Raw genomic sequence first — 10,393 nt, forward strand, 5'->3', positions numbered from 1 at the left:
AGCTTTAGGCCAGGTGTGGTGGCTCAACGCCTGTAATCCCAGCCCTTTGGGAGGCTAAGGCGGGCAGATCACCTGATGTCAGGAGTTTGAGACCAGCCTGGCCAACATGGTGAAACCCTGTCTCTACCTTTTTTTTTTTTTTTTTTTTTGAGACGGAGTCTTGCTCTGCCACCCAGGCTGGAGTGCAGTGGTCGGATCTCAGCTCACTGCAAGCTCCACCTCCTGGGTTTACGCCATTCTCCTGCCTCAGCCTCCCGAGTAGCTGGGACTACAGGCGCCCGCCTCGTCGCCCGGCTAGTTTTTTGTATTTTTAAGTAGAGACAGGGTTTCACCGTATTAGCCAGGATGGTCTCGATCTCCTGACCTCGTGATCCGCCCATCTCGGCCTCCCAAAGTGCTGGGATTACAGGCTTGAGCCACCGCGCCCGGCCTGTCTCTACTAAAAATACAAACATTCACCAGGTGGCGGGCACCTGTAATCCCAGCTACTCAGGAGGCTGAGGCAGGAGAATTGCTTGAACCCAGGAGGCGGAGGTTGCAGTGAGCCGAGACTATGCCACTGCACTCCAGCCTGGGTGACAGAGAGAGACTCCATCTCAAAAAAACGAGGAATAACTAGCTTTTTAGAACAATGGAATTGATGACTCAGCTGTTCCAGGCCGGGGTGCTGCCCTGCAGAGCACAATATAGGCTTTATTTATTTTATTTTTAGTTTTAGTTTTTTGAGACAGGGTCTCACTCTATCACCCAGGCTAGAGTGCAGTGGCACGATCTTGGCTCACTGTAACCTCCGCCTCTTGGATTCAAGCAATTCTCCTGCTTCAGCCTCCTGAATAGCTGGGATTACAGATGCACACCACCATGCCTGGCTAATTTTTGTATTTTTCGTAGAAACGGGGTTTCATCATGTTGGCCAGGCTGGTCTCGAATTCCCAGCCTCAAGTGATCCGCCCGCCTTGGCCTCCCAAAGTGCTGGGATTACAGGTGTGAGCCACCACACCAGGCCCAATATAGGCTTTAAATCAATATATATAATGTTTTGTCCTTTGCAGCCAGGATGCATAGGAAGAAGAAGTAGAGGTGGTTGTGGCACCTTATATGATTGTACCAAAGGACTAAGAGTTTTCTTCCTGTCTCTGAGATTCTGGGTATTGCAGGTCAGAAGGTGATAGCATCAGCCAGGCATGGTGGCTCACGCCTGTAATCCCAGCACTTTGGGAGGGTGAGGCGGGCGGATCATTTGAGGTCAGGAGTTCGAGATCAGCCTGACCAACATGGGGAAATCCTGTCTGTGCTAAAAATACAAAAATTAGCTGGGTGTGATGGCACGCACCTGTAATCCCAGCTACTCAGGAGGCTGAGGCAGGAGAATGGCTTGAACCTGGGAGGCAGAAGTTGCAGTGAGCTGAGATTGCGCCACTGCACTCCACCCTGGGTGACAGAGTGAAACTGTCTTGGAAAAAAAAAAAAAAAGATGGTGATAGCATCGTGGGAGGAATGTTTCTAACCAAGAAACACAAAGATGATTCTGTTGGATTTCAGGCTCCTGGTAGTACTAGAGGAATAGAAAGGGGTGGTCACAGTGTAGACTGGACTGATAATGGCTCTCAAGGAGAAAGGGAGTTACTGCTACCTAATAAGGGTTGAGAGGTGGGTGAGTGGAACCAGAGACCCTGGGGTCACTACCTTGTGCTATTGTATTAATCAGCATTCTTTCGATTGTTGGTGAAAGAATTCCACTCAAGTTAGGCTTGGCAAAATAAGGCACACAAAACTATAAATTTAGATTCAGGAAACAGAGTCTGCAACATTATCAGAACTTCTGTCTCTCATCTCTGTTTCTTCCCTGCCTCATCTTCCTTTAATTTCGTTTCAGAAGATCCCAGAGAAGGACTCCGACTGGCTCACCTGGAGTGGAGTTCCTATCCCTTGATTCTTCAGGCTTTCATTTGACCCATATGGTTAAGCTGGGAGAGACAGAGTCCAAACAGAGGCAGAGAAGGGCTATTCTGGGCAGAACAAACAATTGATGACTTTATGGCTCTGTGGTCTGGGGAGAACTGCCTAACCCTAGATCACCAAAGCTGAGAGCCTGTAAGAGTGAGGATTTGGGCCGGGCGCGGTGGCTCAAGCCTGTAATCCCAGCACTTTGGGAGGCCGAGACGGGCGGATCACGAGGTCAGGAGATCGAGACCATCCTGGCTAACACTGTGAAACCCCGTCTCTACTAAAAAATACAAAAAAAACTAGCCGGGCGAAGTGGCGGGCGCCTGTAGTCCCAGCTACTCGGGAGGCTGAGGCAGGAGAATGGTGTGAACCCGGGAGGCGGAGCTTGCAGTGAGCTGAGATCCGGCCACTGCACTCCAGCCCCGGAGTCTCAAAAAAAAACAAAAAAACAAAAAAAAACAGTGAGGATTTGGATTTGGGTCACCCCAGGCTGAAGGCCAGGGGAACCTGAAGTGGATAAGGGAAGGGAGAGAACTTAGGCTACAGGATCTGATGTTTTGTAGAAATGAGGCTGACATCTCCACCTGTATTTTCTTAGCTGAAGGGGTGTGCAAAGTTTGAATTACTTCTGCCTTCTTCTTATTTCCTTTTCCCTCTTCAAATAGTCATCATAATCATAAAAATTTCTTTTCCATCTTCCCTCTTTTTGCATATAGGATTTCTTGGTGTGATTCAATTTGCCAGTTAGTCTCTAGGTTGCAGAATGGTGACTTGGAATCAAGTTGAAACTGGAAGAGGGTACCTCATATATTAGGGTCAGCAATTACTGAACTCTGTTCTTTTATTCCAAACAGGGTCCCCAACTTCACATTTCCCCAGGGTGCAAAAGAGGGGGATCAAGCTTCAGTAGAGTGGAGCTCTGAGAAGAATTCACTGGAATTTGGAAGCCACGACCCTGTTTTATAACCTTGTTCCTTCTCACCTGGGCAAAAGCACTGGTGCCCACTGCACAGGCGTCATGCATGGGCTCTGTGTCCTGTGGAGAGCCCCCATTCCAGGTACAGGACATCAGCCCTGTGCCCTGTCCCAGGCGGGATCTCCTTCTTTCTCTCTTTTTTTTTTTTTTTTTTTTGAGACAGTCCCACTCTGTTGCCCAGGCTGGAGTGCAGTGGTACAGTCTTGGCTCACTGCAACCTCCACCTCCCGGGTTCAAGCGATTCTCCTGCCTCAGCCTCCCGAGTACCTGGGATTACAGGCGCCCGCCACCATGCCCAGCTAATTTTTGTATTTTTAGTAGAGACAGTGTTTCACCATGTTGGCCAGGCTGGTCTCGAACTCCTGACCTCAGGTGATCCGCCGGCCTCGGCCTTCCAAAGTGCTGGGATTACAGGCGTGAGCCACCGCGCCCGGTCTCAGTGACTTTAGTCAAATAAGCACAAAAAGGAATATATAATTCCAAATTGTGATAAATGCTGTGAAGAAAAGGAACGTGCCCTGACATACAAGGGGGAACGATTGAGATCTAGGGAATCAGAGATTTCTCCGAGAAGAGAGCTGAAATAGGATTAATCGAGAGGGGGAAGAGAATGCTAGACCGAGGGAACCGTGCGTGCCAAAGCCCCGTGGCGGAAAGGGGCGTGCGGGAGGGTAGCTGCGGAGAGGGAGGGTAGAGGACAAAGCCGGAGAGGCAGACGCAGGGCAGGACGCGCAGAGCCCCGCGGCTGCTGCCTTAGGGGTTGTCCCGGCTGTGGGGAAGCCATAGAGGAGTTTAAAGCCGGAAGGTGGTGACTAATCAGATTTCATTTGAAAATGGCCCGGTGTCTGCCGTGAGGTGAACTGATGGGAAGGGCCCAGGAGTGAACGCCAATAGGAGAGAGCACCGGACCTGAAAGGCCTGGATCCACCGGCCCCGCGCGGGGGCGAGGCGGTTCCGGCGCAGAACCTGGCGCGCGGCTCCGCGGAAAACCGAATCGGCCCACGTGGGCCCGGCCGCTACGCCCCGCCCCGCCGCGCAGACGCCGCCTGACTCCGTAGTCCGGGCCTGGGGCTGGGCGCGCTGCCCGGGAGCCCCGCACCCACGCTTGGACCGCGGAGACGCCCAGGCCGAGGAACCCCCAGCCCAGGGACTAGACACCACCAGGGCCGGGCGGAGCCAGAGCCAGACGGCGCCGGAGCGGGCGCCTCTAGGCCGTGAGTCTGAGGCGGGGGGCTTGGGGCCCAGCCGCGGGAAGCGGGGAGTCACAGCGGCCTCCTTCGAGGAGACTAGGGAAGGATGGTCTGTGCCTCCTGGGGTGGTCTCCCACTCCCCTCCTATTTGGGCGGAGACCTAGTCCTGGGGTGTCGGGGTTCCTATTTTACTATATTTGAGAACCCTGTGATCCCTAGCGCCACCCCCACCCCATCCCAGCTTCCTTCATGGCCCCATCCAAGTATAGGAAAAATTAAAAATTGGTGCGAGGGGACATGTGTAGGCACCTTCCCACAAGCCTTGCTTAGAGGGTGATTACAAAGGAACTGTTCCTACACCCTTCTCCCCAGGACTTCTGCCTATTGCTGGGGGTGGGGAGAGTCCATGCCACCTATGGAGCGCCTCCCAGTGCCGGCTCCACTTACAATATCCTTCCTCTTTATGCGCTTAAATTGTTCTAATCCCAGTGCTGTTTAGTCAGTAGAATCCCTTTGTCAATTCAAACCCTAATTTTGGTTAGAAGCAGGTTATGGAGGAGAGAAGAGTGATGTGGTATGCCCGCCCTCCAGGGCCTCAGGATGGAGCAAGCTAGGGACAGGGACACAAGATAGTGGCCGTGTTCCAGAGGCATTAGGAGGGAAGGGGGCAGGCTCAGAAGAAAAGCTTCTCACAGGGGAAGGCTGGGCTCCCTGGCTGGGGTAGGAGAGGGAACCGAACCCAGCTCTTCCAGCCCTGGGGAGTCGGGAGTAGCTTCCTGAGCATGGAGGTTCACTGCAGTCTCTTCTCCCATTCACTCGCTTAGCAAGTACCTGTATGCACAGAGAGCCTGGTTCCCGGCTCTAATGCTGGCTGACTCTGGCGAATATGATGGAGGATATATAGGGGAGGTCCAAGCTAGATTACAAACTGCTATTACAAGATCATTGCCACCAACCAAAAATGCCAGTTAAATAGACATTCACTGATCGTCGACCATGTATGCCAGGGACAGACACAAAGTTGGATAAGACAGTGTGTACCCAGGGCAGTGGGGACCCAGAGGAAGGCATAACTAACTGTGCTTGTTTATGTAATACTGATTGGGGCAGTATGAAGACAGCTTCAGAGACATAGGTACATGGAGACATGAGGATATTACAGCTGATTTTGAAGTACAAAAAGGAATTTGCTGGTTGGAGAAGGGAGGAGCTTTGAGGGGAGGGGAGAGGAAGGATATTGTAGGCCAAAGGAATCCTATAAGAAGAACAATGGTGTGTTTTGAGATCTCTGGGCAGTTTGCTATGATGGGAGGGGCAGCGTGGCAAAAGGCAGGTATGGAAGGGTGAGCAGAGGCCAGATCAAACAGGGCCTTGTAGGCCACATAGAGGTTTAGCAGGAGTTCAGGGAGGGCATTCTGAGTGGTGACAAGTGAAATTGACATTTTTAACTGGAGGCAGAGAGATCAGTGAAAAGGCCGAGGCAATAATCCAGGTCAGAAATGGCCTGGAAGAGGAAGGATGGTCAGAATGTGGTTATCAATGAGATGGGAGAAGGAAGAAGAGTGAGGAGCCCAGGATGCTCCTAGCCTTCTGGATGGAGGGCGGAGCCATCTTGCTGAGGATACTGAAGGAGAGCTTGTTTGGTTATGTAGAATTTTGGTGGTGGGGGGCGAGGGGTGGAGGGGGATGAAGTCTCACTCTGTCACCCAGGCTGGAGTGCAGTGGCACAATCTCAGTTCACTACAACCTCTGCCTCCTGGGTTCAAGCACTTGCCATGCCTCAGTCTCCCAAATAGCTGGGATTACAGGTGCCTGTCACCATGCCTGGCTAATTTTTGTATTTTTAGTAGAGATGGGGTTTCACCATGTTGGCCAGTCTAGTCTCAAACTTCTGACCTCAGGTGATCTGCCTGCCTCGGCCTCCCAAAGTGCTGTGATTGCAGGCATGAGCCACCGCACCCAGACTGGTTATGTAGAATTTGAGGAGCCTATGATTGGTTGCAGGGTTGGATAGCAGTTAGATCTGGGCTGAAGACAGATCTGAGAGTCATCAGCATATGATGGTCCTTGAAGCTACAGCAGAGAATGAGGTCCTCTGGAGAGAAATGTGGAAAATCAGAAAACAGCCTGGCTCTGAGAACTGAGGAAAAACCCTCCGCAGGAGACTGAGAATGAACAGGTAGACAGGGAGGATGAAAACCGTGAAGGGAAGTGTCACCAGAGTCGAGAAAGGGCTTGACAGGGAGTGGTCGGGCTCTTGCTTTCAGCCTTGTCCCTGCAGCTAAGTTGCCCTGACTTCAGGCACCTCACCTGTCCTACTGTGACTCGGTCTCCTGCTTTCCCTTTACAGACCAGATGTTCGCCATCCAGCCAGGGCTAGCTGAGGGGGGCCAATTCCTGGGGGACCCACCTCCTGGAGTATGTCAGCCTGAGCTCCAACCAGACAACAACTCCAACTTCATGGCAAGTGCCAAGGATGCTAATGAGAATTGGCATGGGATGCCAGGCAGAGTGGAACCTATCCTGAGGAGGAGCTCCTCTGAGTCGCCCTCTGACAACCAGGCCTTCCAGGCCCCTGGATCCCCTGAGGAAGGGGTGCGCAGCCCCCCAGAGGGGGCAGAGATTCCCGGGGCTGAGCCTGAGAAGATGGGTGGTGCTGGCACAGTCTGCTCCCCTCTGGAGGACAACGGCTATGCCAGCAGTTCCCTGAGTATCGGCAGCCCTAGCAGCAGTCCTGAGCCTGCCTGTGGGACCCTGCGAGGCCTTGGCCCTCCCGATCCCCTTCTGCCCTCAGTGGCCCAGGCTGTGCAACACTTACAAGCCCAGGAGCGCTACAAAGAGCAGGAGAAAGAAAAGCACCACGTGCACTTGGTGATGTACCGTCGCCTGGCACTGCTCCAGTGGATCCGGGGCCTGCAGCATCAGTTGATTGATCAGCAGTCCCGACTACAGGAGAGCTTCGACACCATCCTAGACAACCGGAAAGAGCTTATTCGCTGTCTCCAGCAGAGGGCAGCACCATCCAGGCCCCAGGACCAGGGCTAAGGGTGTGCCTCCACAAGTGTGCAAGGGTGTATGTGTATATTTGCAGGCATGTGTGAGGTTGTGCACTAGTAAGTACATAATTATTTGCTGGCACGATTGCAGGTAGGCATGAGTGTGTATGTGCTAACACGTAGGCTGGTGTGTATAGGAATGTGTGAATAAACATGTATAAATGAGCTTAAGTGTGCTGTGTGCACATGTGCACACACAAGCTAATTTATCTGCAGACCTATATGTGAGCATGTAAGAGTGAACGTGTGTGTAGTATGTAAGAAGAATGAGGAAATCTGTATGTGCGTGTGTAGACAGGTACCCAGCAGTGTGTGTATATGCGCATGAGTGAGGATGTATATGCAAAAGATGTGTGTGTCTGTGAGTGAGTTTGAGTGTGCAGGCTTGTGTTGGGTGTATGTGAGGGAGCCCTTGTGTGTGCAGGGGTGCACGTGTGTGGCTGCAGGCATGGGAGGTGTATGTTAGCATGTGTGTTTGCAGGCAGACTCATGAGCAGGTGTGTGCAAATACATATCCAGCTGCACTGTGGGGTATCCACCCACACCTTGTGTTCCTCATGGCCTGCCGCAGCCCTTCTTCTCCACTGGGTCCCACTGTTCCCTGGAGACAGAGGGCTAGCATGCTATCATTTATCTGAGGGTTGTGGCTGACCCATTCTCCTGGGATTTCCCAGGCCACCTCTCCTTTCCCTGACTTAACCCACACTTGCTCAGCTGAGGCTATTGTCCCTGATGTTGGCTTCGCTTGTAGGAGGTTTAGTGGCTGCTCTGGCCTGCCATGGCATTTTGGCTGCAATTTTGTCTGGCAGTGGGTGGAGAACTGATATCAGGAAGGGGAACTGGGAGTAGTGATGGAGATGATGGTGGGGGTGGGGACAGAGAAGGACATAGGGGACTGTCCCTCTTGAACTCTGCCTTTGGACACATGGGAGATGAGGACAGGGGAGATGATAATAGTGGAACCCTGTGAAGAATAGGAGAACGGGAATTCTAAAATACCAGTTCCCAAACAAACCATCTCTCCACTGGGAAAGGAGCTGTTGCAAACCCTGTCGATTTAAGCTTCTGATGAAAAGCAATGTATGTTAATAAGCCTGCAAGGAACAGACAAGATGTTCCAAAGCTGAGGAGGAAAATATCGCTTCCCTGTCTGCCTCTACCTTGCTGGGCCTCTCTGGCTTTAGAAGCATTGGATGTTGAATTGGTTTGGTTCATTTATCTGAAGTCGGACTGTCAGGAGGAGCCAGAGGTTGGCTTTCTGGGATGGGAAGGGGACAGTGTCAGCCTAAGCCTCTGGAAATGCTTAGGATGCTGAATGTTAACCCCTTCTTTCACTGCATGGCCCTTCAAACAGGGATTGGCAGGCTCCGTGAGTTACAGAGTGGATGAGTCTTGGAAAGAACCAACGACTAAGGTAGCTGAGCTCTCTGTTTTGTTCCTGGGAGCCAAGAGAATGCAAGATCCTGGTGGGTGAGCAGTGGTATGAAGAGGGGACACTGGTGGGTGAACAGTGGCATGGAAGTCACTGATGCAGCCTCTGGCCCTCAGTCTCCCTATCAGCAAAGTGGGGGGCTCTTCCTGTCTATCTCTAAAGAGTTTCATCCCTGACAGGTGGATGAGTGAAAGATCCAGGGAGTGGGGGTGAGGGGTGGGCCCTGAAGACTTTTTGTCTGTAGCGCTTGCATATTGAGTATGTAAACCCCGCTTTTGGACCAACGCAAGATGAATAAACTGGGGCAGAGAATTAAATTTCTTGAGTATGTGTTTTTCTTCTACCTGTTGTTTGGTGGCCTCTTTTCCATACCATCTGAGCTCCTCTTTTGAGCAGGGTCCTGGACTAGGAGCTAGGGAGGTGATTTTGGGGAAAGACACTGAAGAATTTAGACTGCTGTGCCTGGCGACCCGATGGGGTGGAGAAGTCTCTCAGGGGCCTCCCAGTGTGACAGGGGAGACTTGACTTCTACCCTGAGAACCCCATATGGGATTGTCCTTGTCCTGTGTCACCTTTGGGCCTAAATGAATTGTGAGGGACACATACCATACACACTTGCACATACTCAACTGTACCCTGGGCAGGGCACGGTGGCTTACACCTGAAATCGCAGCACTTTGGGAGGCTGAGACGGGTGGATCACCTGAGGTCAGGAGTTCAAGACCAGCCTGGCCAACATGGTGAAACCCTGTCTCTACTAGAAATACAAAAATTAGCCAGGTGTGGGGGCGGGTGCCTATAATCCCAGCTACTCAGTAGGCTGAGGCAGGAGAGTCGCTTGAACCCGGGAGGCGGAGGTTGCAGTGGGCAGAGATCATGCCACTGCAGTCCAGCTTGGCAACAAGAGGGGAAACTCCATCTCAAAAAAACAAAATAAAACAAAAAACTGTACCCTGGTGTCACCACTTCTCTGAAGGGCACTCTATGACTATGAGTTCAGGTCCTTAGATGGTTTTGACACACACGTAGTTATAACATACAGTCATCCTTTATTATCTGAGGGGATTGGTTCCAGGATCCCCAGGGATACCAAAATTCACAAATCTGAAATACTGTATTTTATTTTTATTTGAATTTATTTATGTATGTATTTTTTTGAGACTCAGTCTCGCTCTGTCGCCCAGGCTGCAGTGCAGTGGTACTATCTCGGCTCACTGCAAGCTCCGCCTCCCGGGTTCACGCCATTCTCCTGCCTCAGCCTCCCGAGTAGCTGGGACTACAGGCGCCCGCCACCTCGCCTGGCTAATTTTTTGTATTTTTAGTAGAGATGGGGTTTCACCATGTTAGCCAGGATGGTCTCGGTCTCCTGACCTCGTGATCCGCCCGCCTCGGCCTTTCAAAGTGTTGGGATTACAGGCGTGAGCCACCGGGCCCGTCCGATTCTTTATTTTTGGAGACAGCGTCTCGCTCTGTCACCCAAGCTAGAGCATAGTGGTGCAATCATAGCTTACTGTACCCTTGAACTTCTGGGCTCAAGTGATCCTCCCACCTTAGCCTCTGAGTAGCTGGGACTACAGGCATGTGCCACCACACTCAGCTAATTTTTAAGTTTTTTTGTAGTGATGGCTTCTTGCTATATTGCCTAGGCTGGTCTCAAACTCTTGGCTTCAAACTATCCTCCCACCTGAGCCTCCCAAAGTGCTGGGATTACAGGCATGAGCCACTGTGCCTGGCCAACATATTTATTTTAAACCTCACAAAGTATACTTCTCACTGAAACAGTTAATAATTC

General features: G+C 51.7%; 1 protein-coding gene across 2 annotated transcripts; it reads left to right on the top strand.

Moving 5' to 3' along the window:
* The first annotated feature begins 3,615 nt into the window (after window positions 1–3,615).
* On the top strand, window positions 3,616–8,918 carry CUNH1orf216 (chromosome unknown C1orf216 homolog). 2 transcript variants are annotated; one of them, XM_033227138.1, is made up of 3 exons: window positions 3,649–4,137; window positions 6,118–6,292; window positions 6,464–8,918. In XM_033227138.1, exon 3 carries the CDS (start codon window positions 6,469–6,471, stop codon window positions 7,156–7,158), a length of 690 nt encoding a protein of 229 aa, XP_033083029.1. In that variant the 5' UTR covers window positions 3,649–4,137; window positions 6,118–6,292; window positions 6,464–6,468; the 3' UTR covers window positions 7,159–8,918. The 2 variants fall into 2 exon arrangements, with proteins under 2 accessions (XP_033083028.1, XP_033083029.1); XM_033227137.1 differs by lacking the exon at window positions 6,118–6,292 and having other exon boundaries at window positions 3,616–4,137.
* Window positions 8,919–10,393: the final 1,475 nt, after the last annotated feature.

Source organism: Trachypithecus francoisi, unplaced genomic scaffold (assembly GCF_009764315.1).
Source record: "Trachypithecus francoisi isolate TF-2019V2 unplaced genomic scaffold, Tfra_2.0 Lachesis_group12, whole genome shotgun sequence".
NCBI lineage: Eukaryota > Metazoa > Chordata > Mammalia > Primates > Cercopithecidae > Trachypithecus > Trachypithecus francoisi.

Bases quoted from the DNA above. Each gene is read 5' to 3' on its own strand.
- CUNH1orf216 (XM_033227137.1), top strand. From the start codon at position 6,469: ATGTTCGCCATCCAGCCAGGGCTAGCTGAGGGGGGCCAATTCCTGGGG.